Source organism: Strigops habroptila, chromosome 1, assembly GCF_004027225.2.
Source record: "Strigops habroptila isolate Jane chromosome 1, bStrHab1.2.pri, whole genome shotgun sequence".
In the NCBI taxonomy this organism is placed as follows: domain Eukaryota; kingdom Metazoa; phylum Chordata; class Aves; order Psittaciformes; family Psittacidae; genus Strigops; species Strigops habroptila.
The window spans coordinates 62946179-62972587 of NC_044277.2; the positions used below are offsets into that span (position 1 = coordinate 62946179).

At 36.8% G+C, this 26409-nt stretch overlaps 1 protein-coding gene across 6 annotated transcripts in view; it reads left to right on the forward strand.

Moving 5' to 3' along the window:
- ELP2 (elongator acetyltransferase complex subunit 2) overlaps positions 1 to 26409 on the forward strand; it is a 138538-nt gene that overhangs the window by 2221 nt on the left and 109908 nt on the right. For all 6 annotated transcript variants that reach the window (XR_003994606.1, XR_003994605.1, XM_030507964.1 and 3 more), the window contains exons 4-16: positions 794 to 944; positions 2188 to 2265; positions 5889 to 5953; positions 11235 to 11301; positions 12222 to 12356; positions 13301 to 13396; positions 15033 to 15133; positions 17095 to 17226; positions 17711 to 17860; positions 21105 to 21293; positions 23211 to 23280; positions 25239 to 25334; positions 25463 to 25520. Coding sequence is in view for 4 of the 6 variants with exons in the window: in XM_030507964.1 (XP_030363824.1) it covers positions 794 to 944; positions 2188 to 2265; positions 5889 to 5953; positions 11235 to 11301; positions 12222 to 12356; positions 13301 to 13396; positions 15033 to 15133; positions 17095 to 17226; positions 17711 to 17860; positions 21105 to 21293; positions 23211 to 23280; positions 25239 to 25334; positions 25463 to 25520 (1388 nt within the window). In the remaining 2 variants the exon portion in view is untranslated. The remainder of the gene's footprint in view (positions 1 to 793; positions 945 to 2187; positions 2266 to 5888; positions 5954 to 11234; positions 11302 to 12221; positions 12357 to 13300; positions 13397 to 15032; positions 15134 to 17094; positions 17227 to 17710; positions 17861 to 21104; positions 21294 to 23210; positions 23281 to 25238; positions 25335 to 25462; positions 25521 to 26409) is intronic.

Sequence of the window (26409 nt, forward strand, 5' to 3'; positions counted from 1 at the left end):
AGCTAACCAGTTGTCAGGTAGAATTGTCAAGCATGTCTAAAAGACCCTGTTTTTCTGTTCCTGAGTCATCAGCTTTCTGATCTCATGTAGCACTTTCCTTTAAGCTGCCTTAAAATCTGCAAACCATGAGGTTCATTTTGAGTTATTTCCTGTACTCTTCTTCCTCACTTCTTTATGTCCATTTCTAGTGATTTCTGGTCAATGCGTGAAATGTGTGTATTGTTTGTACATAGGTGGCCTTAGCAGGATGATATACAAGTTGGGGTAGATGTTTAAAAAAATAAAATTTGGTTTTTATGTCAGTACTCTGAAGGAGTAAAAGGCTGGTTTGATTTGTGAGAGCACACTAAACATTGCTAGTAGAGCTGCTGTAGCTGCTACTTACTCCGTTGTGTTCTCTGCTGTGTGTCCTGCACTAAGGACAAACTCCAAACTTTTATGAGATTTTCCTTAGGGTGAGGGGCAAGAGGAGAAAAAGAAAGGAAAACTGCTCTTCCTAACTTCTATTTCCAGCTTTCGTCAAGGAGTGGTGAGGTTTGTATAGTGTATGCAGGAATGCTTAATTCTGTTCAGCTTTGAACAAAATCTTATCAAGTTAATAGTCATTATTATGTCACCCTTGTTTGTATTTTCCTGGAATATGCTATAACTTAAGCATAGCTTGGCAGACGCTCTGCTGTTGCAGCTATACAACTTCTTTTCAGTGTTAAAATATTTCTTAAAATGGCTTTAAAAGTCCTCTCAGATAAGTTACTGGAATGTAAAACTTTGTAAAACTTTCTGATGTGTTCAGCTCGTGAAAAGCATTCCTCTCAAAGGCCATGCTGAAGCTGTTTGTGCTGTGGATGCTGTCTACCAGTCAGATGAACCTGATTTAAATCTGCTAATAGCTTCTGCAGCTTCTGACTCTACTGTGAGAATCTGGTCTCGGCATGGTTCAGAAGGTAACTTTTTAAAAAACTTCGGGAGCAACAAACTGGCTTAATAAAAATGATGCATGCTTATCCACTGAAGTACTCTGCTAAATACTGACATCTTTTATTGCAACTACATTGATTTCTCCTGCAGCTTTGGTACATAAAACCACTGTATTGCTCTTTGAAAGCTAAGGGTTATGCTAGTTAAACATCTTTGGGTCAGCGTTCTTCTGCAGAATGATTTATCTTTGTTTTCATCAGTGAAGTGTTGGCTGAATTTACTTGTTTCTCTTTAGTATGTAAGCAGAATCTGATCATCCGAACCATCCTTTTGCCCTGTAATGTGTGGGCAGACTATCTATATGTATGCGTGTGTGAAGTAAAGTACTTAGTAAAATAATTAATGCTGGCATTAGAAAGGTGAGATTAAACTGGTCACTTGTTTGTTACTATTGTCTTGAGTCCAGTGAAGTTTGGGATAATAGGATATTGACCTGGTGAACTAGGTCCTTGCATAAAAACATGGGAGAACAGCTCTTTGAAATACGTAAGAAATAAATAGGGTGGATAATCTAGATTTAAAGTGTTACTTTTAAGTTGAGTTGTACTGACTGCACTTTCAAGCTACTTGCTTTTATCTGCATTGCCCTGCCTTTATGAGTGAAATAGGTGGGAGTTACCGCTCTTCAGTCCCACGTTCTGGAAGGCATTTCTCCTGCTCCCAAAGAACACCATGATGTTCTGTCCTATCCTTTTTCTCTTGCTGTTGTTAGAGGGCTTTTTCTGCTATACTGTTGGTTACTCTGACGATGGCTTACCATTCGTAGAATCACAGAATCAACTATGTTGGAAAAGACCTTTAAAATAATCAAGTCCAACCATTTGAACTACTTCTAGGATCTCAGGGGTGTTTGCAAGTTTTTGCTTGTCTATCTGCTCAGTTCATGGAATGAGTTTTAGCTTTCTGTGTAGCGAATGCTGTTGCCACAGGGTGTTATTTGCAATATTTATTGCTTCTGATGTGTTACCACAGTGAAGCTGTACAACTTTAATACTCAGTGGAGAATAGCGACTTATCTTCTAACTGGATGAATTTCTGTGGCCCCACAGAAGATAGCGTTGTTTAGGCTTCTTAAAAAAGTGGAATCTTTTCAGCTCCTTAAAATAAAATTGAATGAGAAATTTTAGCTACATAATGAAGTAGGAAATTACAGTATAACTGTAATACTTATGATGATTGAGATCAACACTGTCTGTTCTTGTTTCCTAGCTAAATGCATTGAAATTCTGCAGTTTGGAAATGGATTTGTTATGGATGTCTGCTTATCTTTCTTGCCTGGCAGCAATGGTAAGTACGGCTACACGTCTGGAATATCAATGCAGGATATGTAAAATCTAAGAAATCCCCCCAACAGATTTTAATTTGACCGACTTCAGTCCCTTATGCCATATTTTTTATTTCCTATGGAATCAGCCTAAGCTGCTGCTTGTATCTAAAGATTTTCACTGGTATCTTTTATCTAAAGATTTTCTTCTTAGCAATTTGAAATATACTGGCTGATTATAGGGTCTTCAAAACGGTGCTGAAATGGAGTTCTTTTTACTTGAACTCTTGAGACAGGGAGCTTAAAAAGCGGGTAGCAGGGCTGTAAATGAATGGGATAGTGTCGTGGTTTAAGCCCAGCCGGTAACTCAGTACCACGCAGCCGCTCGCTCATTCCACCGCTTCTTCCTCCCCCCGCTCCCGGAGGGATGGGGAGGAGAATCGAAAGAATGTAACTCCCACGGATTGAGATAAGAGCAGTCCAGTAAACAGGGTATAATACAAAACCACTACTGCTACCACCAATAATGATGATAAGGGAAATAACAAGGGGAGAGAATATAAAACTAAAAGGAAAAAAACAATAAACACAAGCGATGCACAATACAATTGTTCACCACCTGCCAACCGATACCCAGCCCAACCCGAGCAGTGATCTGGGCCTTCCAAGTAAATCCTCCCAGTTTATATACTGGGCATGACGTGCTGTGGTATGGAAAACTCCTTTGGCTAGTTTGGGTTGGGTGTCCTGTGTCTGCTTCCTCCCGGCTTCCCCTCCTCCCTGGCAGATCATGAGACTGAAAAGTCCTTGATCAGAGTAAACATTACTTAGCAACAACTAAAAACATTGGTGTGTTATCAGCGTTGTTCTCAGACTGAAGTCGAAAACACAGCACTGCACCACCTACTAAGAAGGAGAAAAAGAACTGTTACAGCTGAACCCAGGACGGATAGGATGATGCTGTTAGTTTCACCCACTCCTTGTGGTGCTGCTGCATATGCTTATTCTTGTTTGGATTGAAGGGCAAGATCCAGAAAAAGAATCTGCAGGCCTGCATTAAAAATTGCAGATTAATGAGCAGTATTTATCACCTGTTCAGTCTTAAATGTGGAAGCCTTGAAATGCTAGACCAGTTTAACCTGATGACTATTCAGTATGATTTTTATAGTTTTATATTGATGTAAATGTTCAGATTTTATAGCCTGCCACAGACACATTCTTCTGTTGCAAATCTGTAGAAGATTAAAAAAACCTCCAAAACCAAAAACCCCCAAACAACTAAATGTATCATCAAGCCAGATACATGTGTCGAATTAGGTTTGTGTTTAAGTATCATTAGAGCCTTTCACAGTTTCTTACTGTATCTAGAGTTTTCAACTATTTGCTGCATGTGTTCCGCGCTGATGTGTTGTTTGATTGCATGCCTCCAGAGCAGTTATACAGGAGCTTATTTTATTCTTTGGCTTGTGATAATTCTGGGAGATATGAAAGCTCTATCAAGATGCGTTGTCCCATCTGAAAATGCTAATGTCTGATATCAAAAGCAGCATCTGCATAGCTAAAGAACTTTAATCCTCTTTTTCCTGTAAATATGCTAACAGGCAGTTGTTGAGCTGAAATGAAAAGGCTGGGGGGTAAATAAAAATCATTACCTCCATTGTGAATTTTCATTAGAAATGAAGAGTCTGTGGTGCCAGTTTAATGAGTATAAAATTCATACTGCAAAGCAATAGATCATTTCTTCATTTATGATACTGTACAGGTAAGAGATTCTCACTGTAACGCTCTAGAGTAGTGCGTCTTTTTAGTGTTGAAATCGTGTTGTATATAAAGAAGTGAACATTCAATTGGGAAACACCTTAAATGAAGACTGTCATATTAATTCTTAAACCTAAATGCTTCTGAAACCAAAATTGCATGGAGTGCTCGAAGGTTCTTTAAATGGTGTCATAGCAAGCATTTTGTTCTGCTGTGATAGTCACCAAAGCCCAGTGTTGCTTAAAGTTGCATTCAGAACAGGACAAGCCTTAATTATGGCGTCTTCCCATCCCAATTCAAATTAGTTATCTAAAACAATACAGTGCTCCTAACCTGAAAAAGAATACTTTTCTGAAGAACTGAAATTACTTTGAAATGAGAAATTATTTGTGAAGGTCTCATATGGAATAAAAAAAAAAACCCCAAACAACCTATACATTGATGTTTTTAATGCCAGTTCCAATATGATTTGTGCTGCTAAAGTTGTCAAGAACCACTTTAGATTTTGAACCATAAATGTATGGTTAGAGGTGTTTCCCCGTAGAAATCTATAAAGGGTCTTTTAATATAGCAGAACCATGTTCTGTGTTTTCTCCCTAAACCTGACATAGTAGCCCATACAACTGAACTGTTTTTATTCAGAGTATGATGTTAATTCTAAAATCTAAATAAAGTAGCTTAAATATATTATTAAAAATCTCACCACTGATCATTTTGTCAGAAACATTGATCTGTAATGGCAGTTTGGAATTCTAATGAGCTTCAGGGAAAAATGATCTATGATAACTCCAGGAGTTGCTCTGAAATCTTTATGAAGGCTATGTTGGCAGCTGTATTAAGATTTAAAGAAGCTTCTCTCTTGAGAACAATCTGCAGTTCTTAAGTCAGGAATTAAATACAGATTTGGTTTTCTGAAAGTCGTAAACTACTCTCCTGAACTAGAAGCTTTTACAGTAACCTCTAATTTTACTAAGCAAAGAAATTTAAAGCTTGCATTGAAGATTGATTCATACATAATAGATGCTTTAACTTTCAAAAGCCATTGAAGTTCATGATGCCTAGTATTTTAACTGATTGTCCTTGAAAATAAATTACTAAAAAAAGTTAAGAGCCATTTTTGTGGAGAAGTCAAATAGGGAAACCCAGTAGATTGTTCATAAAAACTTTAAAAATCATTTGCCGCTGCAGTTATAGCTTAAGCACTTTACTGGCAGCCTTTTAGTTAAAGAGTTTCTTTACGGCTATTTTCTAAGTCCCGAGATGGTGCTCAATCCTGTTTTGTTTGATTGGTTGCTTTTTGTCTAGCAGTGTCTGCAGAAACTCTGCTGGTAAAATGTTGGGAATACGATTTACTGTTTCACTGATCTTGATCATCTGTTTTGTCATGTACTGTGATTCTTCCTACCACCTGGATAATTGTGTTGCTGTAGCTTGGCCTCTGATAAATAATAGTCTCCTCAGAACTGAATTACAACCAGTGAAAATAAAAAAAGAGCAAGTGAAGAGCTTTGCCAGTCACTGCCCCGCATTGCAGTTGGACTACAGTTTCCAATTTGGCTGCTGAGATCAATAAAATACACATAATTAATTAAAATCTAATACTTGAACTTCCCACAGATATGTGAGTTTGAAGGAGAATACTCTTTAGCATCTTAAGTATTTGTAGTTATTATTTACATGCCAAAATAACTTGAGAGTTTTGTGTTATTGAGATACTAGTTTATTTCAAATAGTATTCGGTCTCTAAGAAAACATAAAAAAAGTGGTATCATGCTTGCCTGTCTGTATTAATATATTTATTGATACTATATTATTTACATATTTATGTATATCCTACAATATTAGATTTTGTCACTTGAGTAATGGAAGGCTTTTTTTTCCCTTCCAGTACCAGTACTGGCTTGTGGTGGTGATGACTGCAAAATAAGTTTATTTATACAGCAGAATGATCAGGTAATTAGTTTTTGTCTCTTGCTCAGAACATTGCTCATATCTTCTGCTTCTTTTCATTTGTGCTGCAGATTTTTAGAGGCTCTTCAATAGCTGCTCTAAGTCTCTAGATAGCCATAACATACAACTACCTAATTCATCCATTACCTAGTAATGAAATGCATGTACAGAATGTTGAAGTTGGATTCAGTGCATGTAAGTATTAGTTTTTCTTATTTTTTTCCCCCTATGAAGATAGCCTGTGTTTCTATTCCCACTGATACAAAATAGCTATGAATGTCCTTCTGTATTGAGTATCCATGCATTAAATGGTTCATATGGAAATGATGTGCCTTTCACTTTATAAACTCTTAAAATAAAACTGTTGCAATTTCTATCTGTGGAATTGTATGTTTGTTGCTAAGCATGCTCTGTGCTGAATGCTTATGAATGTCAAAGGCAGTATTTGAAGGAGCATGTGATCTTCTAAAAGCACACACATTTTTCATGTATTATTTGGAAGCTCGCAAAGTTTTTCATATGGATAAATGTTCCTTTGGAGCACTAGGAAGATTCTGTCCTCTCTTGCATCTGTTTTGCATTTGCATTTGTTAGGCTCTAAAGCATATATTGAATAACTGTTTTCCAAAACAGAAGTCGATGTCACTTCTTTCTCTCTATCACTCCCATATAAAAACCAAACAACCCAACTGAAGCTCAAACTACAAACACTGCCCCTGGTGCACCAATGATCCTATCATTCAGAAGCCCCCATTGAAAATTACGTATGTAGAAACCACTTACTCTTCTGGATTTGTTCAGACACAGTGCCCTTAGAGATTAAATAACAGATAGTCCCTTTTACTTTTTGAGAGAGATAAAAGCTACTTTATAGATAATTTTGCCTGTTCATGCTGTGATATATACAATAACAAGATATTTTTGTTGTTATTTATTAAATAAATACTTCAGCTTTTGTCTGCTATGTTCAGTGATTTCTTGACCACTAAAAGAAAGAAGGGTCACTTTCTTAGCTGCTTTTCTCCCCCCACCTCCCCATGTAGCTTATGAATTAAATCAGTTTAATTAGATTCTCTGGGAATTAGCAATGGCAGAATGCTACTTATGATTCTCAGTGTGCTGAAGAAAGACTTTTATCTCAGGGGCTGTGCAGTTGATTTTCCTCATTCAGGATCTGGAACTTGTTTTCTTGTATGGTTCAGATTAACAAATAATATGCAGTTTGAGTGCTAAAAATGTTTAGATATGCATAACTTATTTTGCCAGTTATCAACCAAACTTTTGAATATAACAACATTCTTAGCTGTTCTTAAATGCAGTCAGTGGAGGATAAAGGAAAGTAACTGGAATAAACAAGCTCCATTTTCAGTTTCTTAAGTGATTTATGGTGCTGTCTGTTTTTGGAGGTAGGAAACCTTGTTCATACAAGGGGTGAGGAATTTTCTCTTCTTTTACATGTGTTATTTTTCACACCTTCAGTTTTAGGAAGTATTTTCACCAGCTGTCTTGGCAGAGTTGGCATTCAGAGTCTATCTTTTTTTAAATGAGGTGGGACTTCTGGTTGGTGTTTGTCTTAACTTTCAAGAACATCTCTTTTAACTAAGTAGACTGTACAGATCTAAAAGAGAAGAGCCCAGATTTGATTCCATGTGAAGTAAAAGTGCCTGTGTAGTGCATTACAGTTGTTAACAGAATGAAAATATCCTTGCAAGTCTTCTGATATAAATTCCTTCCTAGCTGCTAGAGGGAGGTGCTCCTCTTTAGTTGAGTTCTCTCAGATCTGCTGACACCTTTTTTATGGCTTCTGTAGAACTTTTAGAGGTATTTGAAGGATGTTACTTTCATCCTGCCACTTTTTACTAGAACTTAGCATAGAAGAGTGATTGGAATCTAAGCTTCTGCTTCATTCCCTTACTGGTAAGGGCCTGTAACTCTGTGCTGTTAGTTGTGGCTCTTGGAAACCTTTTAAGTTAACATCCTAAAAAAGATTATATGAACCCAAAAGCAGAATGTAAGTTAATAACAGGATATCCTATTGAAACTTGGAGGGCACTGTTAGACTCTGAGGGAGGATGAGGCATCTTCAGTTAGCTGATTCAGGCTGCCTTTTGATAAACTCATGAATTTTCCAGCTAAAATATATTTATTAATAAAAACTGCTTGGTTTTTGAAATTGAGTGGTCAGGCTTCAAATCCTTTAAGACTTTCTACCCGTAGATTCCTCACTGTGTTAAACAGTAGAGAGAAAATGAACTCTTTGCTTTTCTGAGTTCTTGCAAGAAGGTATTGATTTATAAAAATACCTAGGGAAAAATCTTTCAGAAACCATTATATATCTTCCTGCTTGAGATATTACAGGCCTATGGAGGGGAGGTGAGTAAATCAGAGGATCAAAACACAGCTTTAAAACAAGACATTTTTATGTTGAGCTTGGTTTCTGAGAGAAGATATTGCAGTGCATATTTGACTATGTTTCCCCCAAATAATTAGGCCTAATTGAAAAGTGTAGTAAGAGACTCAAAGATAATTCAGACTCTTTCTAATTCCATGACATTAACAGCTGGATAGAGGAGGGATATCACCTCTAGTGTCCATTGGAGAAAAGATGAAAAGACTTGGACTTCTGTTGCCAAATTTGCCAAGCAATACTACCAGTCTGGTCCTGAAGGACATGTACCCAAAGTGTGGGCAGAGTTAGTTGTGCAGAGTGTGCTGGGCATGTTCACAAACAATCTGGCTTCATTAGTTCTGCTACCTACAGAACAGCTTTATTCTTTGTCTAAAAGAGAAGGGACTGGATTGCTGCTACACAAAAAGGGTCAGAAATTAGATAAGAGGCATGGGAAAGCCTGTGAAGTAGGTGAGTCAGACCATGAGCTTTTGTTAGATTGAACTGTTGGTACTGTAACTTCATATGTATCCAGTGAAGACCAAGGGGAAGACTGAAATAGAGAAGGAGGAATATGAGACTATAGAAACAAAACCTTTGAGAGGAATGACAGATCAAAATACTTGTATTTACAAACTAGGCAATAATAAAAACTTTGACTGAATAATTTAAAAATAATGACCATGTGCATCTGCAAGAAGCTTTACATTGATGCAGTTTTAGAACAGAATACACCTGAACAAACAGTATGTGATACCAGGAGACACAGACTTCAAAGACAATGACAAAAACAATACAAAAAAAACCCAAGCAGAAGGCCTCACAGCAGCACTACTCCTTCCTCAGTTTCAGTGGACAGTTTTTATTTTTATGGGAAACAAAATAATGAAAATTTTGAGTGAATGCTTGTTCTGTAGCACAGAAGAACTGCATACTTGACTTAAGGCTAAGCAATGCCTAAATGCCTGTTTGGGAAATAACTTAGAAACCTGGGGTGGTATTAATAACCCTAGAATAACCAGTTTTAGTCTTTAAAAAGAGAAAATAAATGTCTGCTTTTCTTAATAGTTCTCTTTGATGTGAAACAATAAAGGTAATGTAAAAAAATCTCAACACGTTGAAAATAGGAAAATTATTAGATTGTGTTTAGACTAATATTATAGTCAAGTTTCAGGAGATAGGCACACTGTTTAACATAAAAGTAACCATAAAAGACAAGAATGTTAGCAACAGTTCAGCGTGAACCAATCCTTCAGTTGGTAATAAATTTACCACCATTACTAACATTGGTCAATGTAAAATACAGAGCAGTATGTCAAAGATCATATAAGTGAATGAATAAATAGGTGTTTTATCTATTATCTGAAATACATATTGCTAAAAAGTTGTTGGGTTTTTTTTTTTTTTTTTGAATGTATTGCTAGAAACTTTTAGTCGTCAGAAAAACCTTTAGGTTGCTGGTTGATCTCGCTTCCTGGGCTGTTTCTGCCTTTATTTACAGATAACCAGTTGGGTGTTTAACATAAATATCTAGCTGGAATGCCACATCCAGAAGTGCTAGTGAGTGCAGAAATGACTAGCCAGATGAGGCTTAGGTAGCTGTGAGAACACATTCTTAAGACCAAAACTGTGATTTGGAAGTTTCTGTTAAGCTATTCTGGTCATGTGTCTCATACACACATCATTCTGTAACATTAAGAATGCAAATGCAGAACAAGGAGAAGCTAAATGGTGGTGTTTGATGGGAAGGTGATTTTAGAGAATAGCGGGAATGTTGGACCCAAGAGAGGCAGTAATTTCTGAGTATGTTTTTTTCATACTCATACACATTGAGTGAGTCACTGTTGCTCACCATCTCCTCTGAAGCCAAAGACAGAGATTTTGAGAAAGGCTTTTTGTGTGTGTGTGTTGCTGTCTTGCTGATAGCAGAGGCTATCATTTAATCTTAACTATTAGCAGGCCTAGGAAAGGGTTTCAGCAGAATACAATGCCAGAAGTAATATGATAGTTATTTATACAAAATTACACTAACGTTTTAACTGTAATGGTCATTTCAGACATTTTAAGTTAATCCAGAAATGTCATGGAAATAGGGCTTTTTCTGGGCAAAGAAAAATATAAATGGTTTAAGTGCTAAGTAAGCAGTCAACACTTATACCATGACTGATTCAAAATATAAAATAGTAATATTACATATGTTACGAATGAAAATATGGTACTAATGAAAGTTCTTAAAAGGGAATCCGGAGTGTGTTTGCATTTCTCTGTTCTTGAGCCTGTGTTCACGCAGTTTACCATCAGCAGATACAGTTCTTGATCTATACCTTCCTTAGAAACTTAGTCAATAATCTTAAGAAACATAGAGAATATTTTTACCCCCATAAGAAATTCTTATTAATAGTATTATATTACAAATTAATTATTGAAATAATTTCAAAACACCTACTCTTATTTTTACATTTGATTTTACCTGTATTCATTTTCTGCATCATCTGCAGTTGCATGCACTTCACACATGTAATAGAAATTATTTACCGTGTTGTACCTGCATTATGTTTTTCTTTGTGTGCCACTACAAGCCTGATTAAAAAAAACCCAAAATCCTGTATCGTAGAGAGACTGTACCCTCTTGAGTGTGAGCACCTTAAATTCTTTATTCTTTCCTGCTTATATATGGGAAGTGCCCTAATGTGACACGTTTACCCAGTGGCAGCAAACCCAAAAAGGCATATTTAGAATTTATAGGCAAATTACAATCCTTAGGAGGAGCTTATTTTTACAGTTTCAAATAATAGAAGCTGTAAGTGTAAAAGACTTGAAAGTCTAAAGCGAATTGCTGATATGTGTGTGGTAAATTGAGTGCATTTCGATGACGTAACAGGAATTTTTATTCAGTTTCAGAAAACGTTAATACTCCCTGGCCATGAAGATTGGATAAGAGGCATTGAATGGGCAGCCTGTGGTTAGTATGAAAGATGAGTGAAGTGGAACACTGATTTTATGACAGTACTACTGTTTTACCCTTCCAGCAGGTGGCTTTGGTGCAATGTAACACCTAAGCTCTTGTGGTTGTGGGATTTTTTTGTTCTGAGGTGGTGGTACAGATACTAAAAATCAAGATAGAAGTTTGTGTCCTGTTAAAACATAAGAATTGTTGAACTTACACTACACTTATATTTTAGCTATCAAAATTATGGCTACTGTAGTATTACAGACTACTTGCATCCCTCGTTTTGCTTTCTTCAAATATGTTTACCTGACTGGTACCTCAATGCAAACAACTAGGACTTTTAGCAACTCGTCCTTTTCAATATGCAAATGTCTGTATCTGAGTGAGGAAGAGTTGGCTGCTTTTTCAAAGAGGGAAACGGTACTTTTCTTCTCCCCTCGTTTTTTTTTTTTTTTTCTTTAATTTTTTTTTTTTGGAATAGGAAATTAAGAGGAGAACCTGTTCAGATGTTCGCTGATCAAATAGTTCTTGCAGTAGCAAAAAATGAAATAGAAGGAATTAGAGCGTGCTACAACCCTGAAAAAAGAAAAGGAGGAAAGAAGTTCTTGAACAGTATTGAAGGTGTCAGAATTTTGAGAGTGAAGGCCACAAGTAGTAGGGAAAAAAATATGTACAGTATTTACCATGCCTTCCATATCTTTTAAGTAGGAAAATGTCCATAGCCAGTGCGTTATAAACTAACAGAGTTTGAAAGGGGAGGGTGAATTGATGTTGAAGTAAAATAGCATTTTATAATGCTGTGTACAGCAGGAAAAATTAGGATAATGCTGTAGCACGTTTGGAAAGATGGTAGATTAGCCATGGCAGTGGTTGGAAAAACAATGAAAGCATAGCTCTATTTTTTTATTTTTTTATTTTTTTAAACCAAATAGGTGAAGACCTTTTCTTAGCGAGCTGTTCTCAGGATTGTTTGATCAGGATTTGGAAAGTGTGTACAAAATCAAAGCAACTTCCAGAAACTGAAGATGATTCCATAAGACTGAAAGAGAATGTTTTTACTGTCAAAGGTAGGTAACAGCTGTAAAATTCTCTTGCACAGCTTTTCACTCATGTATCTGTTTGTTGTTTCAGGGGAGCTAGCAAGGTGGTGGTTACCATCTCATTTGGTTTGTTTCTTGTGTTTAAAGAATCTGAGAGCAGTTTGACTGCTATTTTTATTCTGCTGTTAGAAGAAGTGGAGTTATTGTTTTAAAGCCATGACTATGTAAAGTTAATTATGTTTTACAAAAAATGGTAAAGCAGGGAGAGAGCTTAATACCAACATGCATTGTTAGACATATTCTAAGTGCAGTACGTAGGTGATATGTTTGTCTGTGGGAGGTAAGCTGTTCTGCAGTTCTCCTCCAGTTTAATAGCATACCTTTAATTTTCTTTCAAATTCAATACATTAAGAGTTACTACAATTACTTAAATCTTAGGAAAGTACTAGAGAGAACAGATAAGTATATACAGGATTACTTAATGGTTATTTAACATGCTGTTTGAGCACTGTAACATCAGAGGCTTGCAATGCTGACATTGTGAGGTAAATTATTAGGCAATTTAGCTAATATAATGAAGTTTGCATGATGTTATGTGTAAAAAGTGCTCATGCTACTTGCTGCAAATCCTGATTCATCATTTGAAGTATCTGAATGCTTTTATTTACAGTCATTTGGAGGTGTAAATATGATTTAGAGTAGGGGTAGAGCCGGTGTCAGAACATTTATTTCAAAACTGCTTGAGAGTTCTCCAGGAATTCTGTGCTACCACTCTGAGTGACCTCTCAGCGTCAGTCTGGTACTTGAGGATTGTGGCAAAGCAGCCTTTCAAGGAGCTGTTCAGTGTCAGTAGGCTATTGAGATATTGGTAGATGATGAAGCAGATGATTTTTTTTCACTGAAGATACCAGAAATGACTTGGTCTTTCTTGGCTTTTAGAATGAAATATGCTTTTCTCTGATTTGTGGTAGATACTGATACAACATATGCAATTACTTTGGAGTCGGTGTTGGCTGGTCATGAAAACTGGGTGTATGCAGTTCACTGGCAACCTTCATTTTTCAAAGGTAAAATAATACCAAGCACTTACCAGTTATGTTAAGTGTTGTATACATGGTGTACATCACATGTCTTTGTATTGCATTTGTGTGTTCACTTGTCACTGTGGAGTATGAAAATGTTTAAATTCTGCAAATAATGCTTTATAAGTAAATGGATGCTGCCTTTTACTCATGTTTTCTTTAACGAATTAAATAACTGAGCTGTACTGGCTTTATTGTAACTGATCTGTTGTTTATGGAGTACAAATTAATTAGTATAAATTAATAGCTCTAATAGTTTTCCTTAATACATGTGTTTGAAATATCTGTTCTTTAGAAGGTAAGCATTAACTCAAGAGCACTCCTTTCTTTTTCTTGGAGTAGAAAGGAACAAACAGCAACATTCAGAAGGTTAATCTTCAGTCTTCTATGCATTAATATAACATGCCAGGGATTCCTTGAGTGTCAGTTTTCTCTCACATGTACCTTTAAGGCATTAATGCAGATGCTTATTAAAAAAAAGTTATTTATAGTTTAATTTTGCATTTTGTCCTAGCCTTTATCTTTCTTTCTAAATCCTTAAATTCTGGCAGCCTTGTTTGCAGTACTGATTTGCTGGTGTGCATTTGCCTGGTGTATAAGAGAAGGAGGTTCTTGATTTGACATGCTTGCATGCTCAGAATGTGCTTGTGTATTTGTACTGGCAAAGGTGCCTTCTTTTTTTTTCCCTGAGATGTATTAGAGTTACTGATGGCAAATGACATCACCAGTACAAAGCACAGCTTTGCCAGTGTATATGCAACACTTGAACAGTAGAGTGCAATTAGAATGTCAAAATACCTTTGGTGAAAGACACAGAACTTACTTTAGAAATATTGGCTGAGTTACCTGTTCTTTATCTTTTTTTTGTAGACACCAATAAAAGATTTTGCCTGTCAAAGCAAGGTTTAGGGACAATATAGGCATATAAGTCTTGCACTACAATCTCAAAAACTGTCCTGTTAAGGCCATGAAGTTTTCCAGGTGTCTTACATCATGCCTCTGCATATGTGCAGCTGCTTGCATTCTGTGGCCTGCCCAATCTTGGGTTCCCCAGATAGCTTCTCCTCTTCAGCTGGTCTGAGAGGCATATTCTCAGTGCATAAGGTAGGAGGTCTGGTGCTGACATAAGATACTGCCTCATAAGATGCCCACTGACATCTCTATTCTCAAGAAAGGTTCCTCAGTGGTTCTGAGGATTTTGCAGTTGGGAGATGAACCAGTTCCCTCTTCTCCATTCTGGCTGTGTTGGGCAGTTGTCTGGAGTGTTTCACTGCATTTTGGGGAGCAGTCCTTACTACTGTATGTATTACAAAGTGCTACAGTCTATTGAAGTCTGTAGTGAATCTAACATTTAATTTGAAAAAAAACCCCAGTGAATAAGCAGAATATAGTTGTTCTCATGTATGTGTTTTACATTTTCTTTGGGATGTTATGGCTGAAAAATACATTACCTCCTAATGCAGGCTTGCCCAGAACCTAGAGCTTAAGTCTGTCACTTAAGTACTGCGTTGCACGTCTGATGCTGAACAGTTTTCTTAGTGTATTTGGATTTCAGTATGATCAAATTCTTTTAGACAGTATTCTCATAGGTTGTAGGATAATTGTTTTCCTTGTACTGTAGATGGCAGCATGCAACAACCAATGCGGATATTATCTGCGTCAATGGACAAAACTGTGATCGTCTGGGAACCTGATAAGGAATCTGGAGTCTGGCTAGAACAAGTAAGTGTCAAGTCTTTCTCACAATAATGTACAGTATTCAAGTTGCATTTCCAGCATCATGTGTGTACTGTGGGGAACGAAAACTCTACAAAATACTGGGAGAGAAAGGCAAAAACATTTTCTTGCAGAAGTACTTGTTATGATGCTGTGTTGTGAGTAAAACTATATGAGCTAAAAACTATCCTTTTTCAAAAAGGATGTGATGCAATATGATTTTTATTGCTTGTTTGCTTTCTTGTTACCATATTGGAGAGTTTCTAAGGGGAGGTTTGTGCTCAATTGTCATTTATAGTATAGGAAGCTAGGTGTTGTGTAGTAACACATGTTGCGTACTCCTGGCAAGAAGAAGAAACCTTTCTGAATTATTTGGAATAATCCTAACGAGAATGTGTACCCAAGCAGTTACTACAGAGCAGCTGACATGCAGTTCACAAGCCTGGTTTTACTCACAGTAATTTGTTCATGAGCTGCATCACTAGGTTTTTCTGCCATGTGATCTGGATATTCACGTTTCGCTGTAGTATTTTGAATGCTGTTCTAATGTGGATCATCCTAAATAAACAAGTAGTACAACGAGACTTATCTAGACCTTTGGTAGATGTCTTTGTTTTCAGTTGACTTGCTTTTCCAAATTGCAGTAGTTTGGCTGAAATTGTTTGTGTTGGCTTATGCCAATCATTGTTTATGATCTTTCCGGTCACAAAGAAAGTTCTCATCCTTTCTTGGGTGAAAAAGAATTACAGTATCGTGTTTACTTTTTCCTTTGTTCCATTGAAAAGTTCTTATGCCTTTCTACTTGAAGAAGAAATCGCTTCATAATAGGGTGATCACATAGAGGTACCATGTCCCTAGTTGAAGTGCTTAGTTGTGGCTAAATTTACAAGCTTCTAAAAAGGGGTTGTGCAGTAAAGCTTGTTGCATGTTGTTAGTCTTTGTTTTTACATTCTGTTTGCATTGGTTAGACCTCAAATGTGCAGCTCACAGTTCAGATTTTAACTGCAACAATCCTTTTTGCATTGAGGGAGGGAAACCTGAACTGGAAGCTTGCAGGGAAGAAAGGCACAAGGGGAACATCCCGTTTTCTCTCTTTCTCACGTTAAACACGAAGTCTTCACAAAATCATTCCCCTGCTCAGAGGTGAGACTAGAGTTCTGCCTCTGTCATGGCATATCAAAGTCACTTCCATATGCGCAGTATTATTTTTGAATGAGTGCTAATAAAATGGATGTACTAGTCCACAGTGACATTTAAAATGAGGAATAGATTCATTTCATTGTGATCTTAAAAGCAGCTGTATAATAATGGGGGAATTGTTAAGAGTTCAGCTTGAATTGTGGTCTTATCTCTTGAATAAAACTTGAAAATGTAACTTTAATAATCTTTTAATGTAATTAAAAGCTTGGGAGAGCCCTACATCACCTATAAGGCATGTGTGTGTGTATGCATACATACATGCAAAGTCACAAGAGAAGCACAAAACAGAGGCCAAAATATGCCACGGAAGGAATGTAGAGCAAATTGCATGGATCCGTGGAGAAACAGGGAAGGGAATCTTGGAAATTAAGGCTGGGGAGGAGGCAGATAATTGGGAACTACTTTTTCCTTGGACCATTTTTCCATTTTGTGCAACAGATGACAAGAAACTGTTGCATCCAACAGACTGGAGTGAAACACAGAAAGATTGGGTTCCCCGTCTCATCTAGTGTAGTGTTTTCGTTCCTGTTGGAGATCGAGCAAGATCCTATCCTTTTATGAAGGGAGGCTCCATTAAAGTGGCATGCAGCTTTAATTCCCATGATATTTTAGTTCTTAATTTTGCAATTAAAATATTCTTTAAATGTATTTTTGTGTGTAATGCAAACTCTTGCCTACAGCTAAATTTTCATCTCATCAGATCAGGATGAGCTTATGTGAATGGGAGGCTGTTTTCATGGATATTTCACTTCTGATCATTAATTCAGGTTCGTGTAGGTGAAGTGGGTGGTAATACCCTTGGATTTTTTGACTGCCAGTTTAGTCCAGATGGTTCAATGATCATTGCTCATGCTTTTCATGGAGCGTTACACCTTTGGAAACAGGCTACAGGTAATAAGGTATGTTGTTTTTTTCTTTATTAGTACTTAAAAGAATTACACTTAGATGTCACTTGAAGTTCTGTTCTTAATAGAAAAGTGTAACAGTACAAGCTAAAATTAATGATTGAAATAGTCCTTCTCTGAATATAGTACTCTGTAGGAGTCTTGCTCCTGCACAGAGGGGATGTTGCAATCTCCGAGGCTCTAAAACCTGTTGCTTCCCTGTGGAGTCATAAAGTCAGTGGAATAGACTGAACTCCTTAGGGGTTGTGCTTTGTTCAGAAGTGGCAGCTAAACCAATTACGCAAGTTTGTTTTAGACTGGAGCAATAAATCAGTATTTGTGTCTCTTTCGCCACTTCGAGTTCTAATAATTTACTGTTTTCAATGCCCTTTTTTTTTTTTTTTTCCTTTCTTATAAGGGTACCGATACTTTTATTTTGGTTAGAATATGTCAATCAGTCAATTGAAAAATCCTTGTTGCTTTCTGACTTTTGTAATAGAAAGAATGGATTCCAGAAGTTGTGATTTCAGGACATTTTAACAGTGTAGAGGATGTAAAGTGGGACCCAGAGGGAGAGTTTATCATCAGTGTTGGTTCTGATCAAACTACTAGACTCTTTGCTCCATGGAAAAGAAAACAAGAGACAGAGGTATGATCTTCATAGATTTTGTGAGCTTGGTAAAGAGTGCTTTTCAGTCCTGAGTTTGGAACAAGTCACCTGAACATAACTCAAACCTTGAATTGTCCCCAGGCTGTGATCTGTTCAAAATTGCTTGTGTAAATGCTTGGATTAGTCATTGAGTATGTGCTGTTTCGCTTTAAAAATGCTAGTGGCAGAGTTTTAGCAATTGACATAGCATGACTGCTCTTTAATTCTGAGCTTGCCTCCGGGTTACCTTCAGTTAGTGTTCTCCCAGGGTTTGCAGTAATTCAGAAGGAGGTATAGATGGCTGATTCTTATAACCATCTACTGCCCTTATTTAACACTTGGCTAACGATTGCTGCAGGTAATAATAAAGTAACTCAACTTTGGTTGTGTTTTATTACACAAGCTTAATCTAAGCAAAATTCTCACTGTATTTTTTACACTATTTAGGTTATGACTCTGACTGTTTTACCGAAATGATTATCTGAACTACCTGAGTGCAGTTGGTACCTGTGCAAGCAACTTTTCAGGAAGAATTATTCCGTAATAACTTTGTATATTGCAAAATAAGTCTAAATTGTGGTGGGGGAAACCCTGTCTAAGAATGTAAATATTCCTGTTTCTAGTTGCTCACACATTTTCCTCATCTACAAATACAGCTTTTTCTGGCAGAGCAGTACAAATGTTCCATTCAAGAAACTGGCAGAAACTAGACTGAAATCATGTGAGGCCCTGTGCAAGCTGTGCTGTTAGTTGGGAGAGGCAAAGGGTGGATCTTACAATTGTTACATTAATGCATCTGTACTGTGACCAGCACAGGATGTCTGATGTTTTTCAGAGAGTGAACTTGGCATCAATGTCTTGATTTCCTTCTTTCAGGCCACACAGAAGTGGTGGTGATCTCAGCTCAAGTGCTAAGCTATGCCTTGTGTGGTAGGAAGGGCATCTCCAGTTTCCTTCCCAGTCTTTTCCCCTAATCTCCAATCTGGAGGGTGCAACAGCTCTGTGGAAAAGATAGTATGTTGGATTTGGCGTATGGTCGCAAAGTCCAGGGCTAGCGCCTGATGTAAGTTGGCAGCATTCAAAATAGTTGTCAATACCACATTCTCTGTGGCCTACTCAAGTACCACTCTTTATTACGTATACTGCTTGCTAACTTTTAATCCTATTTTCTGAAAGAACTGAGCTTTGTATGACTTACCTGTTCCTTCTGTCCCTGAAACTTTTGAATTAATTGATTTAGCAGTGATTGCAGTTTTCATATTGAAGTTTGGTGTGAACTGAGCTATTGTACTTCCCCTTCCTGTTCTGACACAGAGTAGCACGTAGCTATTTCAACCAGGTGTAAATCCAAGTAGCATCAACACTTGTTGCTGAATGGGGTGTGGGAGAAAGCTATAGTATCCTGTTGGTGAGTTGAGGTGGAAGGTTGAGGTAGAAACAGAAATCATTTGAAGGGGTGTGTTCTGGACTTCTGAACCCTGAAAACCAGTTTAGTTCTGCTGCTCATGAACTTAGGTATCAGGTGTTTAAAGTACCCTACTTTCTTTACCATGCTGGGTTTAGCATCTGAAAAGTTATAACAGGTGACATCTGATGTTTGTCTTGACAGGATGCAATGGGTTGTTCAGCTATGAGAAGTTTGTACTGCAGCGCAATTTTCACATTTTTCTCTGTAAAGAGAGAGCTAAGTGTTAAATGCAATTAATTATCCCTTTTTGAAACCTCAATTCTGGTATCATACTGGGTTCAAATATCAGAAATGAGTGACAACAATCAGCTTCAATTTGTAATGCAGATTTGCACCCTCATTTTTCTGGAAGAAGCTTATTGCATGACTTATGCAGCCCTCTCTTTGTTTTGGAGTTCAGTGTTGTTTTTCATTCCTGTTTTGTGTGTGGTTTCAAAGTATGCAAACGTGAACCTAGTAAAGGGTAAGAAGGGTTTATTGCCTTGTTTTTGTGTGGGTTTTTTGGTTTGGGTTTTTGTGGTTTTTTTTGTTTTTTATTTTATTTTAGGAGGTGTGTGGGTTTTTTTGTTTTGTTTTTCTCACTGGAATAATCAAGCTCTCGTGAAAACGTGAGATTTTGTAGGATCCCATTCAGGTTCTGTTGGAAGTTTCAACATTCAAAACTCAGTTGAATTTTTAGTGAGATTTATGCAGTTCACAGGCAATGTTAAAGCCTTTCCTCGTGTTTGTATATCTAGTACAATGTAAATTCGGTCTTGGCTGCAATTTTCCAGGCATTGTAATACTGAAGTAGTCTAAATTAATTCTAATTCTGCTAGTTGTTATCTCAAAAGTGCACACTGTATTTTTTCCAACTGAAGTATCATGTAGGAATAGTAGCAAATTACACTTACTAAAAATCTTTTCATGAAAGTGTATTTGCTAGAAAACAAAGGTGGGTTTTTGTTTTTTTTTTTTTTTTTTGTTTTAGAATCAATTTTTATCATGTGTAGAGTATATTAGATTTTTAGAAAACCAGTTTAAATAATTCAGTATATTTTTTGTTAATATTCTTTGCTTAGTGTGACTATAAAACTAACTTGTCTGTCTAATTTTTGGTTAGCTGTCCATTCTGGTTTTCTTGGATTAATATTAGAAGCATGGATATGATTATTTTGGGAAACTAGAAAAAATTTAATACTTAAAATGAAAACACTTCTAAAATCATCAGGATTTTCCAGATGTTTTTTCTATAAGAAGCTGTTTTGTTTTTGTCAGCGTTTTGCAAAGCTTCTATTAAATGATTTCACTAAAATCAGGTATTTAAGGAAAGGGGAAGTAGGAACCTGTAGCCTGCCGACAGCAGTGCTGCTGTGCTTTGTGAAAGACCGATAAAGGAAGCAAGGTAATTATAACTACCTGTCTTACGTCTTTCAGAGCTACACTTTTGAAAGTAGTGAGTAGCATACAATCCTTCTTTTGCTTAAGCAAATTATGTCCTATTCCTGATTATCTAGCATAAAGAAGTCACAGTAAAGGGCAGTGTGCCCTTAGTAACAAAGGTAAGCCTTAAACATTATTGTGCAGGGTCACAGTTTACTAATTACAGGAATTGTTTGGTGGAAAAATAGGATTTAACTGGTGTATGTGAGCATACATCAGTTTTAAGAATCATGTCAGTAGAAGGTTGCTATTAACTTTATGTTAATAAAGTCAGCAAGTAAAGCATTAGTACTTCTGTTGAATTCAAAATCTCTGGTTAAGAATTGTGTTTTAATGGAGTGTCTGTTCATCCAGGTAACCTGGCATGAAATTGCAAGGCCTCAAGTACACGGATACGACATGCGTTGTCTGGCAATGATTGGCCGGTTTCAGTTTGTGTCAGGAGCAGATGAAAAAGTGCTTCGAGTTTTTCGTGCTCCCAAGAATTTCATAGAAAATTTCAGTAACATCACTGGTATTCCAATGGAGAAGCTGTGCTCCCATGTAAGTGTGCTAAAGCAATGCTAAATGAAAACAGTCCTCTTTCATGTAAATAAAATTAATGCTTTAAAAAATGTCAAATTTCACTAAACTCCATAAAAATTATTTTAACAGTTCTGGAACCTTAAGCTGGTTTTTCCTTTTCCTTCTATTAGCTTTAGTGTGTGTTGTTTTATATGTATTTTTATGGTGTCATCTTATAAAACAGATTGCCTTTGGAACTTATCAAGACCTAGTGTTTGAAGATTGAAACGAGCATGGGTAAATTTTAAATAAGTCGTACCAAGTAGACTACTGCACACACTTTGTGGTTTGAAAGCAAACAATAAAGCCTGGGAATGTGCTTCTTAATTTAAGGGTGTAGTATTCTTGTCTAGATGTAATTACAGTTGTGTGGTTATGTGTTTTTGGTTTTGTTTTTTTTTAATTGTATGCTTGGAAATAGCATAAAGCTTTCAGCACTGTTGTTTAGTTGTTACATATAAATATTTATAAATATGTACTTGCTTATGCTTTATTTCCTCTTGGCATTGGAAATTTTCTTGAGGCCTTCACATTCCAGTTCTTAGTTGTCAATAAATGTACTTTCCTACTCTGTGGAAAGATAAGACTGCAGAGTTGCTGTCCTGTCTTCCCCATTTGCTTTAAGGTCTAGTTCTGTTTTTCTTTGCATTTTGTAGAGCAGACCTCGTTCAAGGTAGCTGCCTCTGTACGTGCCTTGCATGCTTTTTGCATTTCTGGCTCAAAAGCAAGCGGTGTTTTCTGTGCAGCTTCTCAGACATGGATTAGACTTTCCATTTCATTTAACAATTGAAATACCTGGGAAAGAAATCTAATCATTTTTGATAGCAAGATGTTACATAAGTAGCTGTTTAGTGCTTTAATTCCGTAAGACTTTGTAAGCATGTGCGTTAATGACATTGTGCTTTCATAATGCTGGCAGATGTCATTAATTTACTTTCATGTAGACTTTCCTTATCAGGCCTTCCTCTGAGTACTACTTTTTGATTCATGATATCACAATGTTTCACATGGGCTTAGTTTAAAGAGGAAGGTTTTATGAACTCTAATATACAGCTATTCTTAAAAAACTGTATTGAAATTGTTTCTATGGATGCTTTATTTTTTTCCCATTAAAGTGGATAAGCTTTTTCTTAATGTAGCTCAAACACCTTTCCCCAAAAACTAATAAAACCAAAAAAAGTCAGCTTAATATTCAAAAAGGGTTGAATAGGATTATATTTAGTTCAAATCCATGGGATTGTATTTTTTGGTTTAGAGGCCTTAGACTTGTGCATGTGTCTCCCACATTTTCTCATCAAATTATGAACATTTAAATAAATAACGTAGTATTTTAAGTTGTCACCTAAATTTTTAATCCAAATGTGGAAAACAGTCTTTCTTTGGACCTTTCAGACACTGTAAGGAAGGGGTTTTACAGTTATTAAATCTAATCTTTTCCCATCTCTGCACAAAGTCCCCAAATTCACTTACCCTTTCTAAATTTTGGCTTTTTTCCCCATACCTTTATGGAAGTATTTGCTGTGATGATTTGGCTTTCCTCTGTTCTGTCCTAAACAGGCATGTACTCTGGCCACATTTCTGTGCTATGTACTGAGTTTAGTGTGAAGCTGTGGGCACAGACACCCTCTGTCCCCTTTTCCAAAATGCTGCTTTATTATTTCACCTCAAAACAGACCATTTCCCAGTCCTATGGTGTTAAAAACTGCAGTGCTCTCAGTTAATTGATTACTTATCAGGTTCTGGATGAGTTAGTTTTTCAAAGTGCCCCCCTTCACTTCTCTAGAAGAGTCACTCTCGGGGATTCATTGAACTGTGGACTTTGAAATCTGAACCTACTGGACAATCCATATGTAAACTTTTGATTATTTATTTTTTTTATTTATTTATGAAATTCAGCAATCAGCTGATCTTCCAGAAGGTGCAACTGTGCCAGCTTTGGGATTATCCAATAAAGCTGTTTTTGAAGGTATGGCTAATGAAAAATAATGGTAGTGGTGTTTCATGTGGAAACTTTGTTTTAAATGATTGTTTTAGTGTACATCTTTTTGTTAGGTGTGTCATTGTAAGCTTGACTGCAAGTTTAGAATCTAGAAATAAAATTGTGCAAAGTGTTTATTTCTCTGGTAATACGTAAATATGGTGCTTAGAAAAAAAAAACAAACGCACAAGTGAGAATCTTTCCTCCCTTTCTGTGTCTTTGTTTTCTCCTCTAAACATTCCCTAATGTCCTTTGCAAACCTAAAATACTCTTTTCCTGGTTTCCATATTGTGTCCTGCACCTCTGTAGGAAGGAACCCCACTCAATCTGCACAGTGCTCCTAAGAGCCTCTGCTATTGACTGATATTGATGAGTTTCACATGGATGCTGGGGCACATTGCTCTCCTGCGATGGTTATGGGAGTAACCACAGCAGGATATTGTTAGAATTTCCCCACCTGCTATTGTTCCTCTGTTTTCTCCATGCTCACTACCCACTCCTTTAACCCCCTGAGAAGACTGATGACTTTTAGCCAAAAGAATTAGTACTGGATAGCGTACTGTAAAAACTAGGTTCAGAGTTGTTAAAGCAGGACTATCTGTTGCTACTTGTGGTTGCTTTGTAAAATACCGCTACATTCTGGAGTCCTTTTCATACTCTCCTCAAATGTTAGTCCCCTTGTAGAAGCTTAATGCTACTTTGAGGGGGATCAGTGGCACACTTTCTGTTCCAGTGAAAATAGTCATAAACATTTTTTTTCCAGGAATGTGTTGCTTTGTGAAAGTATTTGGGAAGGAAGAATTAATTGGCCAACAGTAACTAATGTTCTGTTGGTGAAAGGCTGGTGAGGTGCCAGGTGAATTTCATTTTTCTACTGCTTTTTCATGAGCCCTGCTAAGAAGGAACAATACTTCCTTTTCCTAGAGTATTGTCACACAGAGAATAACTAATTTCCATTGATTTCATATGGTACACCCGGAAGCAGCATTATGAGTAGAAAAGCTGTCAAATTTTCCTGCATTGTCCACCATTGCCCACCCAGTGCTGTCAGGCGCTGATGGCTTAGGTTAAAGCCCCACAGACCTTTCTTCCTGCTTACTCTGCAGAAGAATCTTACTGGTGAGCATTGATCATCAGATAGCAGTCTCAAATTAGATAAATATTGTTAATTTCATTTTCAAGGGGAGAGAAGACAGGATGAATGAGAAGAATAGGTTTTCTGTTCTGCTGTTTCTGTACCTCCTTTTTTAAACTGTGCTGTATTTGAAACGTGCATTTGGCAAAAAGTTAGGTTCTGTCTGAGAGCAACTGTTCCCCAACTCTGTACCTTTTTCTTAAATAATACCTTCAAAATGAAGGACAGAGTTGAATTTTAACTTAAAATTAACTGGAGTAGTGTCAGTTACTTCTGATACTTTTGCCTAAAGCTAAGGACTGAGCCCTTGGCAGTTTTGCTGAAGTTTGCTGATTGTAGATAAGTTTCTGCAAGTATGGCTTTTCATTTAGGGGTCTACAGTAAATTTAGGAGTTCACCACTTGTATTTGAGATTTTTGCCCTAGGCATTTTCAAATACAGAAGGAAAGGTTTAATGTTGGGAAAGCACAGGTTCAACTCCTGGCAACTGCTTCTTTCTGGTAAATCAAAGTCTATTTTAAAATCTCTGAAAGGGACTGTGCTGATGGAGACAGGTCAGTCGTGGAATGAAATGAATCCAAAGGTTAGATTTTAATTTTTTTTAGTTTTTTTTTCTCCTCCTCATTCTCTTGTACTTTAGAATAACTAGATTCTAATATTCATATAATTGTAACTCTAGAAGCAAAGGAACCTACTTTCCATTGCTTATATTGTAAAAACAATAGATTTTTTTTTTTTTACTTGTCCAATGAGTATTTTCCCTCATGTCAAGTAAGTCCTCTTGAGCTAATGAAGTCCTTACTTTGAATAGGAGATATGGCTGTTCAACCAGCTGAGGATGAAGAAACATTTAATACCATTTCGAATCAGTATCCTGAGATTTATTTTCAACCCTTGATCCTTACAGGTATGATATTAATTTCTATTGTAGGAAATAGAGAATGAGGTTCATTAGATATAAACTTGCAGCATTATTTGGCTGATTTTTAGATTAGTTAGTACCAAATTTGAATATGTTGTACAAATGTCTTTTAGAACCTCCCCCAGAGGATCACTTGCTGCAGAATACTTTGTGGCCTGAAATTCAGAAGTTGTAAGTTTTATTTTCCTTTTTTATTAAATTTATCAAATTTCCAGAAAGCTATTGCAACGTAGTAATGTAGTCTGATCTTGTAACTCTTCCTCTTTTACTGCCTGATTGACTTTTGTGTGCACTGTATTGCTTATAAAATAAATAATTTATATGTATAGAAAAATGAGGAAACTGCAGAAAATGGCAGTTAGAACTGATGTGTCACGAAGTTTTATTTCACTAGTTGTTTCTGTACCAGTGAAATATGTATATTTTTTAGCACAAAGCTATGTTTTGAATTTGTAATGAGCAGACTTTAATTGTTTCTTCAGATGTTTGTCTTTTGAAGATCTATTTAGGGCACCAATCCTTGATATTTTCCTCTTTGTTCCAAGAGAATAGTAAGGCTTCTGGTTTGCTATAAGGACCTGCAACATGTTCACATGGTCTTATCTGTGTTCAGGAATGTGATGGGCCTCTCTTTCCATGCTGCAGCCTTTTTTCATATCTGTCTGCTCAGCACATCTGCTTAAAACCTTGCCTATGGCGAATGTCTCGGTATAGGGAGTTTTCTGTCTCTTTCCACTTTGTGGCACAGACTTGCGGATCACGTCTGTCTTTCTGGTACAGAGGTAGAAGCTGAGGCATCAATGCAGGAGCTTCCCCCTAAAGCCTAACAGAGTTGTAAGGTGCAACAGATAGAAGCAGCAGCCAATATTGGATGTGTCTAGTGGTAGAGCAAAGTGATGAATGTTGAGTAAGATGGTTACAAACCCACTTTAGATATTGAATGCTGACAGAGTGGTTGTGGACTGCAAAGATAACAGGTACATGGTCATGACAGTAATTGTTTAGATGTGACATGGTTCTTCAGCTATGTTTTGTTCCTTCTTTCCGGAGATTCACAACA